The 18,496-nt window shown below is 49.8% G+C and overlaps 3 protein-coding genes across 6 annotated transcripts in view; 2 read left to right on the top strand and 1 right to left on the bottom strand.

Annotated features, from left to right (window-relative positions):
* Positions 1–8,387, top strand: part of Ctns (cystinosin, lysosomal cystine transporter) — a 20,263-nt gene extending 11,876 nt beyond the window's left edge. For 2 of the 4 annotated variants that reach the window (XM_013013344.1, XM_013013345.1), the window contains exons 5-12: positions 2,223–2,326; positions 2,457–2,588; positions 3,989–4,088; positions 4,175–4,294; positions 5,495–5,665; positions 6,709–6,826; positions 6,977–7,091; positions 7,473–8,387. In XM_013013344.1, coding sequence (XP_012868798.1) covers positions 2,223–2,326; positions 2,457–2,588; positions 3,989–4,088; positions 4,175–4,294; positions 5,495–5,665; positions 6,709–6,826; positions 6,977–7,091; positions 7,473–7,587 — 975 coding nt within the window. In that variant the 3' untranslated portion in view covers positions 7,588–8,387. Of the gene's footprint in view, positions 1–2,222; positions 2,327–2,456; positions 2,589–3,988; positions 4,089–4,174; positions 4,295–5,494; positions 5,666–6,708; positions 6,827–6,976 lie in introns of all 4 variants that reach the window. The other 2 variants (XM_013013347.1, XM_013013346.1) reach the window with 2 other exon arrangements.
* A 1,693-nt stretch (positions 8,388–10,080) lies between these two features.
* On the bottom strand, positions 10,081–14,344 carry Tax1bp3 (Tax1 (human T-cell leukemia virus type I) binding protein 3). The gene is made up of 4 exons (XM_013013348.1): positions 14,221–14,344; positions 11,458–11,577; positions 11,006–11,083; positions 10,081–10,727 (listed from the first exon to the last, which is right to left on the bottom strand). Exons 1-4 carry the CDS (start codon positions 14,257–14,259, stop codon positions 10,590–10,592), a joined length of 375 nt encoding a protein of 124 aa, XP_012868802.1. The 5' UTR covers positions 14,260–14,344; the 3' UTR covers positions 10,081–10,589.
* A 163-nt stretch (positions 14,345–14,507) lies between these two features.
* On the top strand, positions 14,508–15,336 carry Emc6 (ER membrane protein complex subunit 6). Its single transcript, XM_013013349.1, has 2 exons — positions 14,508–14,610; positions 14,769–15,336. The coding sequence occupies exon 2, from the start codon at positions 14,817–14,819 to the stop codon at positions 15,147–15,149; it is 333 nt and encodes a 110-aa protein (XP_012868803.1). The 5' UTR covers positions 14,508–14,610; positions 14,769–14,816; the 3' UTR covers positions 15,150–15,336.
* The last annotated feature ends 3,160 nt before the right edge of the window (positions 15,337–18,496 follow it).

Below are 18,496 nucleotides of genomic sequence, written 5' to 3'. Positions count from 1 at the left end.
GGCCTGGGCACTGTCCCTCAGCTCTTCAGCTCAAGGCTAGCGCTCTACCACTTGAGCCACAGTGCCACTTCCGGCTTTTTCTTTTTGCTTATGTGGTGCTGAGGGATCGAACCCCGAGCCTCATGCATGCAAGGCAAGCGCTCTACCACTGAGCCACCTTCCCAGCCCCCTTACTTTATTTGTGAATCAGAGAGTCAAGTGGTTCATGAGCCTGGCCTTGCCTGTAAGCCCTGGTAATATACTTCAGCCCAACACAATATTTCCTCATTTGTCTAGGTAATGTCTCCTTGGCTGCCCTGTGAGAATTAAAAGCAGTAGAGGCAAATCTAAAGTGTCTGAGGTTGTACCTGGCAGGTAGGGAGCACTCAGTAAAGGCAGTGATCATTATCATTTCATTGTACCTTGTTCTGGTCAATATCTGGTTGGTCCATTTGTTCCTGCCTTGCTCCAAAGGGATTTAGTGGCCATATACAAAATTGCAAGCAAACTCTGTTTAGGGATTTAGTGGCCATATACAATATTGCAAACAAACTCTGTGTAAGAGGGGGGAAAATGAGGTGATAAGAAAAGAAAAGAGCCAAAAATGATAGCATATCACCAAAATGTAACTTCCAGGTCAGTCGTGGTGGCATGCCTGTAATCCATGGGCAGTTCATGGTCCAAAGCTAACCAATATCCAAAAAATTACTAGCCAAGCATGGTGGCTCAAGTCTGTAGTTCTAGATACCTGAGAGGTGGAAATTTAGGGATTTCTGTTCGAGGCCTGCCTGGGCAGAAAAGTTCTTGAGACCACCTTAACCAGTGTGTAGGTGTGATAGCATATACCTATCATCCCAAGCTACAGGGAAGCAAAGATGGGAGGGTCACAGCCCAGACTCCCCAAGCATGGAGCAAGACCCTATTTGAAAATAACCAATGCAAAAAGGGAGTAGTAGAATGGTTCAAGCAATAGAGCACCTGCTTAGCAAGCATTGGGGCCCTGAGTTCAAATTCTAATACCTAGTACTAACACACACACGCGCGCGCGCACACACACACACACACACACACACACACACGGCAGGGGGGAGGCGCAAAGAGTTGGAGGTATGGCTTATAGACTGCTTGCCTAGCAAATGAAATGCTCTGAATTCAAACTCAAATATTAAAAAAAAAAAGTGGCTTGCAAGACACAGACCACAAGTTGGACTTCATTTCCATTGCCAAAGCCCCCCATTTTCTGGGGCTTAAGACCAAAAACTAAATGCCTGAAGGATTCTCATTGAGAAGCCACTGTTAGCCTGGCATGATGGTACAGCTTGTAATCTTAGCAATCAGTAGGTAAAAGCAGGAGGTCTGGAATTTGAGGCCACCCTGGGCTACATAGTGAACTCCAGGTTAGCCTGAGCTGCATAATGAGAGCCTGCTTCAAAAGAAAAAAAGAAACCACTGCTATCTATGAGCTATATCCTCATAGACACAAGTGATCTGATAGGTTGAGAGTGGCACCCAGAGTATTATCCAGGGACCAATAGCCATTGAGGGCAGGAGACAGTTTGGTTCAATAAAGATACCATCTTTGTTGCTCTACATGGATTTGTATCAGAAGGAATGATTTCAGAATGTGACGCCATAGGCGGGCTTCAAAACCTGTTTTCCTAGAGCAAGACTAGATAAATATTTGATGAAAATAAGGATGAGAACATTGTCCTTACCACATATTTGTTCACCTTTCTGTTTTTCCATGTTGTAGCCAGGCAGTGCATGGTAGATATCCTTCATGGGAATGGAGGAACCCAATAATGATGAAAGTAGCAATGATACAGATATAGTACATTTGTGACATGTGCCAGGTCTGTTCTGTAAGCTTGACGGAAGTTGTATCATTGTTAGTGACCCTGTTGAAGTCAATGCTTGATGTTTTGTTGTTCCCTAAAGTTTACAGATGAACAGAGATCAAATAGCTAGTAAGAGAAAGAGGGCCATCCCACACTCCTGCCCAATGTCCATTAGCTAGGGGAGGGCCTGAGTACGAGACTGCAATACTGAATGGAAAGCCAAAGAGAGAAGAGCTGGGGAGCAGGGGTCCAGTTGGTTGGCTAGCCCAATACTGCCTTTGGTTAGGAAGCTCTTGGAAGGCAGGGACCATGTGTGCTATGTTCTCAGCCTGGAGCAAGGCACTTGTTTTGATAGATGGTCAATAATTACATATGGCCTCAGATCAAATTGAGTCTTCTTAACAGGTTGTAGTGCCTCCCGGAGTGACTTATTCTTCTTTCCAAGTGACATCTCAAAATGTTGGACAAGTGACAGTTCATCTGCATGGAAATCATTCCAACCAGACCAGGTAGGCTGGCCTGTGCCCCTGCGTGTGTGGACCACACATGATGGGAAGGGAGGCTGTGCTGAGCACAGATACACTGGGGTTTCCTTCAGAAAACTAGCCTCAGCTTATCCCATTCCCAACTCCATTCTAGCCCAAGAATACTCTTCTTAGTGATCCACAGCAGTGCTATTAGCATCATAAACCAGATGATTGGCTGGATCTACTTTGTGGCCTGGTCCATCTCCTTCTACCCTCAGGTGATCAAGAACTGGAGACGGAAAAGGTAACCTGCTGAGCCAGACCTGCAGCAGGCTCAAGTGGGGTGGTATGATGGGCATCTTTCCTGCCCTTTTGCAAAAGCTGTCCCTATAAGAAATCTCTACAGGAATCGAGATAGGACTTCAGTGCTGGGCCTCACCCAGTTCAACCCCATTCTGTGGAAGCAGTGACATGACTCTTCTTCACTAAGCAAAGAATGGACTGGGTGAACCCCAGTTTTAGCCCTGTAAGACTTGGGTATTCTGTCATACAGCCCTCAGCCCTGGACACTGAGCCACTCACTGTGATTTTATAGACAGAGTATAGGTGCTTCATAGACACTCTGGCCTTTTAGGGTACTTTGTGCGGTAGATGCTGCCTTCCTGAAAGAAGCCTCTAGGAGCAATATTTGGAGGGAGAGAGAAAGAACAAACTGGGTCTTAAGAGGTATGGTTGGAGGCTGGGAATGTGGCTTGTGGTAGACTGCTTGCCTAGCGTTCATGAAGCTCTGGGTTCAATTCCTCAGTATACATACATAGAAAAGGTTAGAAGTGGTACTGTGGCTCAAGTGGTAGAGTGCTAGCCTTGAGCATAGAGAGGCTCAGGAACAGTGCCCAGCCCTGAGTTCAAGCCCCAGGACTGGCAAAAAAAAAAAAGGCATGGTTGGCAGGGAAATGGTGTCTTACACCTGTAATTCTAGCTACTTAAGAGTCTGCGAGGCTGGGAAGGTGGTTCAGTGGTAGAGTGCTTGCCTTGCATGCATGAGGCCCTGGGTTCGATTCCTCAGCACCACATACACAGAAAAAGCTGGAATTGGGTGCTATGGCTCAATGGTAGAGTGCTAGCCTTGAGCTGAAGAGCTCAGAACAGTGCCCAGGCCCAGAGTTCAAGCTCCACAACCAGCAAAAAAAAAAAAGAGTCTGCAATCTGAGGATCATGGTTTCAAGCCAGCCCAGGCAAAAAAAAATCCTTGAGACTCTTACCTCCAAATAACTACCAAAAAGCCAAAAGTCAAGCTGCAGCTCAAGTGATAGAGCACTAGCCTTGAGCAAAAAGCTCAGGAATTGGGGCTGAGAAAGTGGCTCAGTGGTAGAGTGCTTGCCTTGCATGTATGAGGCCCTGGGTTCGATTCCTCAGCACCACATAAGCAAAAAGAAAAAAGCCGGAAGTGGTGCTGTGGCTCAAGTGGTAGAGCGCTAGCCTTGAGCATAGAGAGGCTCAGGAACTGTACCCAGACCCCGAGTTCAAGCCCCAGGACTAGCAAAAAGTAAAAAGGGGGGAGGGGTGTGGTTGGCTGATACCAGTTGTGCAGTAAGACCTAAGGACAGTGCTCTTCCCTATGTGCCAGGAGCTCTGTCTCCTCCCTTCCCAGTGGTCCCTAGCCTCATCTTTGCCCTATTTCATTCCTCTGTCCCCTGCCCACAGTGTCATTGGCCTGAGCTTTGACTTCTTGGCCCTGAACCTGACGGGCTTTGTGGCCTACAGCGTGTTCAACATTGGCCTCCTGTGGGTGCCCTATATCCAGGTACAGTACTGCCCAGGCCCCACAGTCCACCAGAGCCACTTGGTAGCCAAGCTGCCGTCACCTCCCATCTTCCTTCCCCCTAACAGGAGCAGTTTCTCCAGAAACACCCCAATGGCGTGAACCCTGTGGACATTAATGATGTCTTCTTCAGCCTGCATGCAGTCACTCTCACTCTGATTGTCATCCTGCAATGCTGCCTATATGAGGTAAGAGATCAGGCCTGCCTTCATTCACCTGCATGAGCCAATATCCTTCCCATCCTACCCACATGCCACTGCTACCTGTCTTTCAGTGGAAGATGGGGAATACTCAGAAAGGAAGCATTCATCCATCCACCCATTCATTCATCAGCATCTCCTTCCTGGGCCTAGAGAATGGGCCAGACCCTGTACTAACCATATGGAACACTGCATGTCTGGGGTGAGGGACATAAAGAGAGGCAGTATAGAGAGTGTGGTATGGAGTGGATTGGAAACACAGACAGTTAGTGGAGGCCTGAGCCCAGCCAGGGAGAGAGGATGGCAAAGGAAATGCTTCTAGTAATCCAAGGGTTAGTGAAGAACCCATGCTAAAGGGAAAGGGAGGACGTTTTTCTTGGGGAACAGAATCATGAGGCTGAGGAGCAGGTGAGAGGAACTATGAGCAGTAACTGTAGCCAGGGTTCTGAGTACCTATGGGGGAGCTGTTTTCCAAAAGGCCAGGAGCAACCAGGACTCAGCCTTGTTACTGGAGGACTGTGGGATCTCAGCAGGGAAGGCATCCTTAGGAGACCCCAGTGTTTCAGAGGACTCTTGAAGTGCCAGATTTGCTTTCGCTCTCCCATGGTGCACCTCATCCCTTTTACCCTGTGTGAGGAGTGGGGTTGCATGGCTTCCAAGAAGGTTCTTGGACCTCCTAGGTTGTCTTATCTTTGCTATGACACTGTAGTAAAGATAGCCTACTTTGGAACCATGTCAGAGAAAGGCTGACATACAGGATTCAGAGACTTCTAGACTTCATGCAAGCCACGGAACAAGTCAGTTCCCAGGCTGGAACAAGGTGCCAGGCCTCCAGATTCGAATCGATAACCCTAACCTCATTCAACTCACTCAGAATGACACTCAGCCATGCAAAGTAAGAACACAAAAGTAGGTGAAAGCAAGAAAATCCACAGTGGATAGATCAGGAGACCTTGATAGTATTTTTTTAATGGAGTCTGTGCTGGGGACCTTATACCTTATCCAAGCCCAGGTGTTGACTCATCCCATGATCTAGACAGAGTAAGATCTCTGGATCTGCCGAGGGCCCCTCCCTCAGGCTATGTCAAGGCCACACTTCTGCCTCCAGCTCTCTTACACCATCCCCCCGTTAGACCTTGCAGCAACTTCTGTGCCCCACCTACAGCACCTCCTCCATCTCATCCTCAGCGAGGCAGCCAGCGTGTGTCATGGCCTGCCATTGGCTTCCTGGTGCTCTCATGGCTCTTTGCCTTCATCACCATGGTTGTGGCTGCAGTTGGAGTGACCACATGGCTGCAGTTTCTCTTCTGTTTCTCCTACATCAAGCTTGCCATCACGCTGATCAAGTATATTCCACAGGTACTCCAGGGCCTTCCTGCATTGTTATGTGGCTGGTAGGTGGCATGAGAGATGAGAGGTACCTAGCCTGGGCCCTGCTTCCATAGGACAGCTTGCTGCTCACCAGAGAAAGGAGAGTGGAAAGCTGCAGTGGATGCCACTGAGACTAGACTGGCACTAGAGTAAACCACTGAGAGCTGCTGCCTGCTCTTGCCCTGCAACTGAGTCACACAAGTCTGTCTCCATGCCCACAATGACTCAGGCTAAGAAGCTTGTATGATGTAGCTGCCACTACAATTTCCACAAAATTTTTCTTCCTTATGAGAAGGTTCCTTATGTTCACAAGTTCAGGAAGGAGAGCATTGGCTGGGAGCACAGCTAAACCTAAGGGAAAGTAGAGTTCAGTGGATGATAAAGGGTGCCCCAGGCTGGGCTACATACAGGAGACCTGTATTAAGAATTAAGTATTAAGAATGTTGGAAGGCTAAGCTCTAAGAATTGTGGTTTGAAGCCTGCCCAGGCAGGAAAGTCCATGAGGCTCTTACCTCCAGTAAACTACCCAGAAAAAGCCAGAAATAGCGCTGTGGCTCAAGTGGTAGGTAGAGTGCTTGTCTTGAGCTGAAGAGCTCAGGAACACCACCCAGGCTCAGAGTTCAAGCCCGATGGCCAACTGATGTGAGGATTTCTGTAGTGTCAGGCCCTGCATGTGGGAAGGCTTGGGACCAGGAACCTGGAAGGCAGAACCGCAAAAAGGGAGACATTTGCAATTGTCTGGGACTGGGAAAGAAGCCAGAAAGAGGGCACTAACCCTCCCTCCATTGGAGTTGGAAGGGACAGAGGTAGAAGGGAGGTCTTCCTTGGCCTGGATGATTAGACCATGAGACACCCAGATTGTTCCCTGGACGGAGGCTTGTCAGAGCCCAAAGGTCACTGTGTTCTTTGGTGCTAGTCCTGAGTGGGAGCCTTCAAAGCTGCTCTTGTTTAGAGTAGCAGTCACAAGACACGTAAGGCAGTGGCCCAGACCCCTCACAGCCCTCCTTGTGTCTATCCCTCCTCCTGCCTAGGCCTACATGAACTTTCACTACAAAAGCACCGAGGGCTGGAGCATTGGCAGTGTGTTCCTGGACTTCATTGGAGGCAGCTTCAGCCTCCTCCAGATGTTCCTGCAGTCCTACAACAACAGTAAGTCAGTCTGAGAGCTGCCCCTACCCAGTGGGTGGAGGTATGGGATGGGGTTGGGGTCTCCAAGCTGACTGGGCTCCTCTGCTGTTGCTGCAGCTACCTTGGGCACTATCAGCTAAAACTAGTTTCTTCCCTCCCGGCTGTTAACAGACCAGTGGACGCTGATCTTTGGAGACCCAACTAAATTTGGACTTGGCATCTTCTCCATATTCTTTGATGTTATCTTCTTCATCCAGCACTTTCTTCTGTACAAAAAGAAATCGGGGTACGACCAGCTGAACTAGCACTCAGAGAACCACCAGTGTAAACAGCCAGGGCCAGGGTCCTGGTTGGGGAAGGCTGTACCCACTGAAGGCCAGAGAAGCAGCTGGCGTGCAGGCCCTGTGTGGCATGGCCCAGCATGCCGGAGAAGCACTTTCTTCCTCAGGCCAAATGCCTTAAACACAACCACCTTGCCTTCACCCAGGCCCCTCCTGGGCCTCAAAGGACCCCCCCACCCCCTTTCTGGGATGGACACCTGACTCTGCTCTGAGACTGAAAAGCAGACCTCAGGTGGTCCCTCTCTGCCTCCTCAGAGGTCCCAGCTGAGCCAGACTAGGGGTCTGGCCCTCCTGCATCTTGATGCACCACCTCTCTTTTCTTTAAGGCCTCAGGCAGCATTCACAGATCCTGACAGCCATACGAGGCCGAATGGGACACTAAGCTTGCAGCCGAAGGCCTTGCCCCAAACAAGTGTTTCTGGGAGCAGCTTGAAAGGCTGACCATGCCGCTGGGAGAGCCAAGGGCACTTTGCTGCCACCGTTGTGGTCCCAGGAACCAAGCAGCCAGGTGCTTTAGCCAATGGACTCGAAGGTGCCGATGCTGGTGGTGGAGGGGTGAGGACTGTGGGACTAGGCCTTAGGGTCCTTTCTCGGAAGGCCACACTCCTGAAACTCATCCTGCATAACTCAGCTTCCACAGCTGCAGTAACAGGTGGCCCAGAGCAGGGCCTGAGCACGGAGGTACCTGCCAGATAAGCTCTGAACTGCAATCTGCCCAGTGCCATTGTCTAGACACCAGTCTGTTGTCACACTAACTCCGAGTTTGAGAAGGGATGTTTTAGAAATGGCTTGCTCTTCCCTGCCTTCACTTTCCTAGTGAATTGGGGCCCTGTTTGAGCACCCTACTACTCCTAACTTAGCACCAGCCTGTGCCTTAGAGGCCTGCCCACCTGCCAAGTAGTGACAGCAGCTCCCTTGGAGGGGAGGGCCGGGCCCCCTTCCCTTGATTTCCCCCAGACACCTGAGACTTCAGTGTTTTGGTCATGGAGAAACTGAACCCACCTCACACAATTGGTATGGGTCCAACCCCAATCTCACACTTCCTTCCTTATCCTCTCCAGCTAGTGCCCTCCCTGGGGTGGAAGGAACTGGAATGTGCCTTGTGTGACCTGAGTTTGCCAATCTTTTTTTTTTTTTACAAGTACTTGTGCCTTTTTTTTCCTTAACTGCTTTTTGTGTCCTATTTGGGTGGAGCCCGAATCCTTAATTAAAGCTTGGCTTATTTCCTTTGTGCACACTGAGTATGCTAGATATGGAAGCTTCGTCAGCCTGCAGAACCAAGCCCATTGGGCTTAGTGAACCAGCCTTGCTCACTTCGCGTAAAGGAACAGGTAGGGCTGTGGAGTTCACTGACCAGAGGTAGCTGCATTCTGACCCCCAAATTCATCAGGGAAGGTCCCTGCCCTCTCAGACCCAGGTAGGTCTTACAGGTACAGTCTACCAGTATCACTGTGCCACTAGCATGTCAAAAGCTGTGGCTGTGAGCAGGGATTGAAAGAGATGGGCATGACACCACTAAAAGCAGAGGCAGGAAGAAGGGCTTTTCCTCTATCCAGTTGTAACTTAAGGAATTGCAGATCCTTTTCCCCAGCGCAGATTACAGTCAGACCAAGCCCACAGCCCTATTTTATTGGAGCCACCTAGTGGTTGGTTGGTGTGTACATATGTATCTGGGTGCTGTGCACTCCAGGCTGACACTCTACCACAGCTCTACTCTGTCTTGAAGAGTCATATGGACTTTGCTGCCCAGGCTTGGCACAGCCTTCTGAGTAGCTAGAATTATAAGCATGAAACACTGGTGCCCAGTCCAGTGGCTTTTATAAAATATTGTTGGGCTGGGTATGTGTCACATACCTATTATCCCAACTATGTGGGAGACTAAGGCAAGAGGATCCCAAGAAGCTGGGAAAGGCTGAGGATATGGCTTAGTGGTAGTGTTTACTTAGCTACATGGAGGCTCTGGGTATGATCTCCAGCACCTAAATATATATGTGGTACTTTATTAAAAATGGGAGATTGTAAATTCTGGACTTTAAAAAATAGTTCTAGCAGAGGGATGCTATAGTTTAAACCCAAGGCCTACATGCTAGACAGGTACTCTGTACTGAGCTACATTTCAGGTCTTCCAAATTTTCTTGACAAATCTGATTTGGCAGTGCTAGACAGGGCCAGAAGTGACAGTATCCTTATGGTAGGAACAGGATCTAACCAGCCCCATCCCTTTGAACATCTGGGGTTGTGTGTGCTTTAGTGTTTTTGAGTCTCAGGGGCAGTGAGGCTTTGTGGGCAGGGGCTGAATCTAGGTTATTCAAGGCAAATTGAGGGCACTCAGAATCTTCAGTGATACCAAGAAGCAATACATACCAGGTTCCTCACCCCAGCTGCACTGAAGGTGCACCCCACGTTTCAACAGATGTGAGCCTTGCCAAGTACAGCATGTCTCCTCTGCAGTTCAAAGGTAGCACACCAGCCAAATATTCCATGCAGGGGATCCTGGGAAGACTTAGGCTTTTTCTCAAGGCCAGGAAGAGAGCAGACACTTTAAAAACCAAAACAATGTCCCAATCCACCCTTAAATCTCCCTAATCTCATGGCTCAGTAAAGACCCCTCATGAATTTCATCCTTTATTGAGCACAAGATGTCAAGTGTGGGATAGCATCATACTGCCCCATTTCCACATTAACCAAATTAAGGCTTGTTTGTGTGTGCTAAGAGTAGTTGCTCCCAGATGTGAATTAGTAAGCTAAAGTCAAAAGTGAAACTGGCATTTTCCAAATGGTAAGATAAAAACACTTTGTATCAAAGTTACGATTTAAAAAATACAAAAGTTAAACCCACAGGTGAAGAGAAACTTGGCAATCCTGAGAGCTGCCCAAAAATGTCAGCTCTGGAATTCATCTAAATCCTGTAAGCAGACACGTTCCCCCCCCCCCCTTCCCGGAGGCCAGCACCGTGGGAGAGGAGGTTAAGTAGCTCTGGTACTGTGTGAATTTAGACCCCAGCTGGGCATGTAGGGAGCAGTGTGGTACCCAGGAAGCATGCAGCACACATTGTGGTAGTAACAAGGCAGGGCCAAGTTCTGTAGCCAGAACAAACAAAAAAGTGACCCCACCTGGCATTTCCTAGCTTTGGCAATTGTCAGGTGTTTCCTGTTCACCTGGGCACTGCTATGGGCAGGCAACAGGGCTGAGAACTGAATCTAGTCATTGCAGATGCACAACCACTCAACTTCAGACCCTGGTTTCCAATCCTCAGTGTCCAAGGGAAACTGCTGCTACCAGGGCTCAGACTTGGGGTAAGAGGGGAAGGGAGGCTGGCTCAGCCTGGGGATCAGCTGTTACCCTTCTGAGCTGAGGCCCAGCATACAGAAGCCAGGAAGTAGGCAGAGCATGGTAGTGGTCACTGTACAAATAGGCAGACAGGAATGAGTCAGGGCCAGCTGCTAGGACAACATGGACTGCTGCACGGCCTTCTGCAGCGACTGCCTTGTCACCAGCAGACGCACCACTTCTTCTGAGCGCTTGGTGAGCCGCTTCCGGGCCTGGTCATGTGTCACCATGGTCATGTCCCAGCCATTTACCTGGTCCAGGGAGAAAACACATCAACTCCTTAAAAGCAGACAGCTTGGGGGGAACCCAGGCCATCCAAGCGGAACCCCAAGTTATCCTCAGCCTTGAAAGTGCCCAGCACTGGAGCCAAGCACACAGGATAGAACAAGCTTCCTTGGGCATCAATACCAGCATGGCTTCCAAAACTGCTCTGGTGAGTCCCTCCCCCTGAAAGGCTGGGCTAGCTCCCCCATCCCAAGGGCTTTAACCCTTCAACAAGCCCTTTTTCCTTCTTTGGGACTCCCATTACCTGCATGATCTTGTCTCCAATCTGTAGCCCAGCAATTTCCGCAGGACCTCCCTCAGATACACGTGTGACATAAATGCCCTGGGAAGAGACAACCCAGGTAAAGCTCTGCAGTCCCAGGACTGGCCCGTAATCCACAGGGCAGAGCCCAGCAAAGTATATCCTAGCCCTCTGTCCTTCTGCCCACCCTCTCCCTACCACTTCTCTCCCTGCCACTCAGCAAGTACATCTTATGTCAAGACAGCAGGGAGAAAGTATAGATTTTCCAGGATGCTCTAACCTGTTCCTCCTGGCTATCTGAAGCAGGCCTTCATAAGACTGGGAGGCCTAATATTCACCCCCACTTATTCCTACAAGGTCATTCTTAGGAATGACCTCCTTAGGACAAATGAGGTCTGCTACTTCCATGTAGGCACAGGAAGAAAGCCATACCACCTCCTACCTGTCCCTCTCACCTTGTCTGTCTTATCTTCTGAGAAGGGATTCTGGGAGGGATCCTGGTCAATCCCACCTCCGATGCTGAAGCCAAGGATTAAGTTCTCACCTTGGCGTAGCTTGTGAATTTCAACTCGTTGCTGCCAAAGAAAAAAGCAAGTTGTAGGTAGGTGACTAGGCACAGAATGAATCTGGTCTATATCCACAGCAACAGCAGGCTTTGCCAAGTAATAAGGCCTAGGGCCCTTTGCCAGTATCCAGCTGTTCACTGTTCTGGGAGCCTGGAGATTTGGGACCCAAACTAGCCACATGGAGCTATAGCATAGCTGTCTGCATTCAACCTTTTCCCTCCTCTTCCCCCAGGTTTTGTCAGCAAATAATGAGCTTCTCTAGGCCCAGGAACCAAGGGTGCTATGGCTACTGTGGAGAGGATATGCATCTTTCCAGGGAGGGCACACAGGGAAGGAGAGGTTATAGCCTAAGAAAAGCCACATATCTTGCCTGAGGCAGCTCAGGTTGCTGAACCAGCCCTAGAAAGGGTAAAACAGGAAGTACTCAGGAAAAGTGGAGAATATAAATAAGCACTGAAGAGAGAAAAAGGATTTCTTAGCCAAAGGGAAGCAGGTCCCAGGTGCTGTGGGTACATGTTTGTGAGACCTAAGTGTACAGCACAGGATGCAGGACTAGTAGGTAAGATGAGACTGAATGAGTAAGTCCATGGGCTACTGGCCTGAGACTGGTCATAGATGGAGCCTCCTCAAGCCAAATTCTTGTGCAGTGTAAAAGACAGTATCTTACGGCTTTCCTACCATGCTTTGGGACTTAGGATCCCCAACTATGCAGTCTCCTTTCAGAGCCCTTGGCAAACACCTTCCAAACACTAGATGCTGAGAGCCAAAGCAGATTATCCTCAAAGTGTAACACAGGACAGGAAAAGACTTCACAAAGGAGGGATTATTTGTATCAGGTCTTGGGGGGAGAGGGGGTGATGCCTGATCTTGGTTCTGAACCCAGTGGAGTTCAAGGAGTCAGATTAGGGTAAGGCACAGCCAGGTTTGATCTGACCACTCCCATAGTCAGTAGAGGAATGGATGTTTCATGAGTGGGATGTGGAAGCCACAGGACATGAGCTACTTGGAAACAAAGATCCACAGACTTGGGGACTGCTCGAGGAGGAGCCTGGCTGACTGCCATGCTCAGAGAAGGTGGAGTTGGGAGTGTCAGAAGCCACTGTACAGTTATCCAGAAGGCAAATCTATGGAGCCAGTCCAGCGAAGCCAGAACGATTGTAACATTCACAAGGATGAACTACACATAAGTGAGTGTGGGAATGGGGAGAAAGCCACCCCCACCTCATCCACTATCCAAGACACAAGAGAGGCCAGACCCACACAAATGTACTGACGTGCTTCTGGCGTTAGAATTGGAGGGTTGTGTGGGCCTGCAGCTTTGAGGGAGACCCTGGAACTGGCCATGACACGAAGGGAGGAGGCACAGAAGCCCCATCCTGAAGCCCATTCAAGTGACAAGACTCCAGACCTGTTTCAATACACCTTCCTTCATACCCAAGGTCAGGAAAGAGGATTCCCCTCACTGCCTTGCTAAGAAAAGACAGTAACAAAGTTCTCTCTGGCTCCTCACTTACAAACCATTTTTTACCAGCTAAGGAGCAAACCTGCAGCAGCTAAGAATCTGGAAAAGCCAGGCTGGTGCAATCAAGGTAAACTCCAGTCCAACTCTTAGCAGCTGGTCCAGCCAGAGCTGGTGTTCTAATCTCACCCTCACTGGTAACTGCTTTGCCCCACCCTCCAGACAACCACAGCCCTCAGGTAAGGCACACCCATCACACACCTCCAGTCCCCTACAGGGCTGAGACTTGCACTTAGCCCTGTGCCTGCCAGACAGGCATTTTCCTCCCCCATTGTCTAAAGCCTCTGGACTGCTGAGTAGGTAACCCAGGTCCTTCCTAAGGTTCTATGGCTGGGCATGAACAGCTTTCTCTCTGGGACTCAGTTCACACACCCCTGCCATGGGATTGGCCTTCAAGGCACCTTCTGTGACTTTGGCATCCATACCTAGTTGCCTAAGTCTCCCTTCTCCTCTTTGCCTAATTCAAAGAGCACCGAAGAACGAAGCAAACCTGAGCTGACCTCAAGGGTCTCCCCGTGTTTCAAGTGTCAGGCATGGAACCTGAACTTTGTCCGGAGGACTGGGGATCCAGAAAAAGTTCGGAGAAGGATGGAAACGGTCGTAAGAGTATTCTGGGACTGGCCATGGGTGGGTCCACGGAGCAGGGTCCAAGGGGAAGGGGAGGAAGAGGCCGCTAGAGCCACCCCGCGCGGGCCGCCCCCGCCCCCGCCCCCCACCCCTCCCCCGCCGGGCGGTGGCGCCGCGGGGCCCAGGCGCAGGAAGCGCTTCCTCATTCCAGCGGCCGAGACTCAGCACCGCCCCCCGTGGCTGCCGGCTGGGGACCGAGACCCCGGACCGGGAAGCTGCCTCGGAATCTGACCACCGAGGTCCTTTTCCTTCCTCCGCCCGCCTCAGCCACCAGAGAGCCCGCCGGCGACAGCAGTGCCAAGGGGCTGGCCTCGGATCCCACCCATCGGTTCCGCGGCTGGAAGAGGCTGCATAGCTGCTCCGGCCGGGCGGGGCGCCGAGCTCCGGGCCCGGTTCTTACACAGGAGCCTCACTCCCAAGGCTCTGTCAGTCTGCTAGGACGTCAGTTTACCGCCCTGCACAACGGGGCAGCCAAGACGAGGAGGAGCCCGCGCGGGCGCACTCACCACCACGGCGGTGACCGGCTGGCCGGGGATGTAGGACATCTCGACCCCAACCCGGGAACCGAACGCCACTCCGGGAAGCCCGGCCCGAGAACAGCCAGGGCCGCGCCCGCCCGGGCTAACAAAGGCAGCTGGACTGAGCCCGCCCCCTCGTGAGGCTCCAGCCAATCAGGGGCCGGAGCGGTGTCAGCCTTCGGAAATCCAAAGGCGAGCCCAGTGCTAAGGGGAGCGGCTGGGAGGTGCCCACTGCGCAGACGCCAGGGGGCAGGACCGAGGTGTGCGCACGCGCAGCTTGTCTTCCCAGCAGCCCCCAGAACAAGATGTCGCCGCGGGAGTCTGTATCCCTGCCTATCTGAGGGAACGTCAGGCTGTCTGTCCGCCTCCGTATTCCAGGTAACTGGGAAAACGTGGCCGAGGAAGGCAGACGTGCTGCCAGGCCCGGCCAGCCCTAGCCTTGGGCTTTCCCAGCGGCTTTGAAGGGAGCCCGGGAGGAGCGGCGTGCGCTTCGCGCTCCCAGTCCCGGCATCAGGGTCACTTGGTTTTCTTTGCAGCTCTGCGTTGCTCCTCGTGGAAGCGAAGCCTGAGCTCCGGCGGGCGCGATGGCCGCGGTGGTGGCCAAGCGAGAAGGGCCGCCGTTCATCAGTGAGGCCGCAGTGCGGGGCAACGCCGCCGTCCTGGATTACTGCCGGACCTCAGTGTCAGCGCTGTCGGGAGCCACCGCCGGCATCCTCGGCCTCACCGGGCTCTACGGCTTCATCTTCTACCTGCTCGCCTCCATCCTGCTCTCCCTGCTCCTGATTCTCAAGGCGGGAAGGAGGTGGAACAAATACTTTAAATCACGTAGACCTCTCTTCACAGGAGGCCTTATCGGTGGCCTCTTCACCTACGTCCTGTTCTGGACGTTCCTCTATGGCATGGTGCACGTCTACTGAAGTGAGGGCAAGGGAGACTTAAAAAAAAAAAAGTAAAAACAGATTGAGAAGACTGTTGCCAGAAATTAACACCTTGTAGACCTCCTTAGTTTTTAAATTGAATTTGCTGCTTGGTCTGTAACGTTATAAATAACTTATATCAGAAGACAGCCTGTAATATTCTTCAAATTAAATGAAGTGTGAGATATTTGGTGGAGTGCTTTTCTGCCTTAATGCAAAATGTGCACAGTTACAGAATGGCCAAGATTTGACTCCTGGAAAGCAAGCATTAGGCCATAGCAGGTAGTTCCCTTACATGTGGGCCGGAGAGGGGCCACTTAAGAGTTAACACTCTGAGAACTGATGACATTTATTGTGTTCCTACATGCCAGGCATTGTGCCTTGTACTCTTTACACCCATTATCTCATTTAATTCTAGCAATAACTATAAAGATCTTTTTTTAACCCTCTGTTGATGAGGAACCTGAGACAAAAGTGAAATACCTCTGCCAAAAGAGGCTGAGCCAGGATCCAGATGCAGGTCTCTTAATTTGCTCTTGCTATATTGACTAATGTATCGTTTTCACATCCCAGGATTCCCTCCTAGTAACCACTACTTCCCTGGGCATGAGTGGAGTTCTCATTCCATTTTACCTAGGCACTGCTCATTGTCTTTCTGTAAAAAAGTAAGTTTAGCTGGGTGCCCGTTGCTCACACCTGTAATCCTAGCTACTGTAATCCTAGCTACTCAGGAGACTGATATCTAAGGATCACCATTTGAAGCCAGCCTGGGTAGAAAAATCTGTAAGGCTTTGGTCTCCAGTTAATCAGCAAAAGCCAGAAGTGGAATTGTGTCTCACTAGCCTTGAGCAAAAAAACTAAGAGGTAGTGCCCAGGCCCTGAGTTCAAGCCCCAGTACTGGCACCAAAAAAAGTAAACTCAAGCTATGATTTCATATCTTGATTCAGAATATGTCTTGGGAAGATTAAATAGAGTCCTTAAAAGTTTGGTTTGGGTTGGGAATGTGGCTCGGTGGTAGAGTGCTTGCCTTGCATGCATGAGGCCCTGGATTCAATTCCTTAGCACCACATAATCAGAAAAAACCAGAAGTGGCTCAAGTGGTAGAGTGCTTGCCTTGAGCTGAAGAAATCAGGGACAGCAACCCACGCATAGAGTTCAGGTCCCACAACCAACAACAACAACAAAAAAAAGTTTGGCTCAACAGTTGCCTCTGTCTATAAATTGACATTTTCTTGTTAGGAGGGTTATCTTAAGAATATGCTTAGTGAAGAAATGCTTCATTAGAGTTAACAGTAATGAACATGTTCATGTTGAGATTATCATTACCTAATTTTGTAAATATTTAAACAAGTACTGTGAAAGAGTGCATAGAAGCACATTGAGAATGGGGGTCACCGAAGGCTTCTTTGAGGAAATAGTTATATCTGAGACCCAGAAGTTGAATAACAGCCAAGGAAAGGGTAGGGCAAAAAGAGGCTATCCAGGGGCTGGGAAGGTGGGCCAGTGGTAGAGTGCTTGCTTTGCATGCATGAGGCCTTGGGTTCAATTCCTCAGCACCACATAAGCAAAAAAAGAAAAGCCGGAAGTGGTGCTGTGGCTCAAGTGGTAGAGCGCTAGCCTTCAGCTGAAGAACTGAGGGACAGCACCCAGGCCCAGAGTTCAGGCCCCACAACCGGACCCAAAAAAAAATAAAAAATAAATAAAAGAGGTTATCCACAAAAACGGACACATAGGAGGGCTATTAAACAGGAAGGAAAATGGCCTTTTATCTGGAGAATAGAGGCTATGGGATTGACCGGGATTATGGAGAACCCTAGGAAACAGTTGGTCTTATACCAGAGAAGCTTTTGGAAGTTATAGTCAGAACTGATGGCAATCAGGTTTAGATTTTAAAAAACAACAAAACAGTTATATTGGAGGATAAGAATATGAGTCCAAAGACCCTTTTACAGACTATGGGTAGCCTGTGTCCAGTAATACATTCAAGACCCAAGCATCCTGAATCCCATTTTAAGCTCTGAAACAAACAGGGGGCTGGAAGGTGGCTCAGTGGTGGAGTGCTTGCCTTGCATGCATGGGGCCCTGGGTTCGATTCCTCAGCACCACATAAATAGAAAAAGCCAGAAGTTGTGCTATGGCTCAAGTGGTAGAGCACTAGCCTGAGCTGAAGAGCTGAGAGACAGTGCCCAGGCCCAGAGTTCAGGCCCCACGACTGACTAAAAAAAAATAAAAAGAAACTGAAGCCACAGCTTTGCCTCTGGGATCCTCACACTCATGATTTGCACAACCCAGTCCTCTTTTGGGCTGCCTTTTTTGTAGGAAGGGAGGACTCATTCCTGATGCAGAGGAAAAAGTAAGCAGAAGGGTTCCTGTTAGGACAGTGGGGAAAAGGATGAGTGACAAGTGTACAAATTTACTTAACCACTCCCCTATTGTTAGGCAGTAAGCTTGTTTGGAACTGTTCAAAATTAGAAGGAGGGGCTGGAAAGTTGGCTCAGTGGTAGAGTGCTTGCCTTGCATGCCTGAGGCCCTGGGTTCAATTCCTCAGCACCACATAAGCAAAAAGAAAAAAATCCGGAGGTGGCGCTGTGGCTCAAGTGGTAGAGCGCTAGCCTTGAGCTGAAGAGCTGAGGGACAGCACCCAGGCCCAGAGTTCAGGCCCCACTACCGGACCCAAAAAAAAAAATTAGAAGGAAAAAAAATATATATATATATACATACATACATATATATATATATAGTAATGAATGTCTTCACATTTATGCTGTTTTGAGGGAATGTATAATCTAAGGTGCAAGATGACACACTACACTTGAATAAAAATACCAGCTTTATTAGTGCCTTCCTAGTCTTCTAAGAGTTCCAATACTTTTATTTGAATCCCTTGTGAGAAAATGAGCACAGTATATTGCTTATTATTTCTTGTGTCTGCCTCTTTTGGTCTTCTCTCACCATATATTTTTCCTTAAAACACAGGGTAACTATAAAACAGGCAGGCAAAAATTTAGGACATTTAAAATGGATGCTTTTTATTGTTTTAGAACCAAATGTGTCAGAAAACATATTTTGGGCAGTTCCCAGAAAATGTCTGTCATCTTGCCCCTTGAACTCGGTACTGGCCAAAGGGGAAACAGCTGGAAGAATGATGTTGCCTTTGAAAAGAAAACATTCTTTGATCCACTGAAGAATGTGCTGCGAGGACAGCCGCACACATGAGGGGGCAGGGTACTGGGAGGACAGCTGCACCTGCACACTTCGGGGAGAGGGCAAGGTGCTGGGAGGACAGGGCACACTTGGGGGAGAGGGCAGGGTGCTGGGAGGACAGGGCACACTTGGGGGAGAGGGCA

The sequence above is a fragment of the Dipodomys ordii genome, unplaced genomic scaffold (assembly GCF_000151885.1).
Source record: "Dipodomys ordii isolate 6190 unplaced genomic scaffold, Dord_2.0 Scaffold19, whole genome shotgun sequence".
Lineage (NCBI taxonomy): Eukaryota > Metazoa > Chordata > Mammalia > Rodentia > Heteromyidae > Dipodomys > Dipodomys ordii.
Note: the sequence above shows the minus strand (reverse complement) of the source record. Positions and strands in the feature narration are given on the sequence as shown.

What these genes read in the sequence shown, in the direction of transcription:
- Tax1bp3 (XM_013013348.1), bottom strand. Translation starts at nt 14,259, where the DNA reads ATGTCCTACATCCCCGGCCAGCCGGTCACCGCCGTGGTG. An exon ending in AGCCGGTCACCGCCGTGGTG is followed by an intron (nt 11,578 to 14,220) that starts GTGAGTGCGCCC and finishes TTTCTTTGGCAG; the next exon opens with CAACGAGTTGAAATTCACAA. An exon ending in CAGAAGATAAGACAGACAAG is followed by an intron (nt 11,084 to 11,457) that starts GTGAGAGGGACA and finishes GTCTCTTCCCAG; the next exon opens with GGCATTTATGTCACACGTGT.
- Emc6 (XM_013013349.1), top strand. Translation starts at nt 14,817, where the DNA reads ATGGCCGCGGTGGTGGCCAAGCGAGAAGGGCCGCCGTTCATCAGTGAG.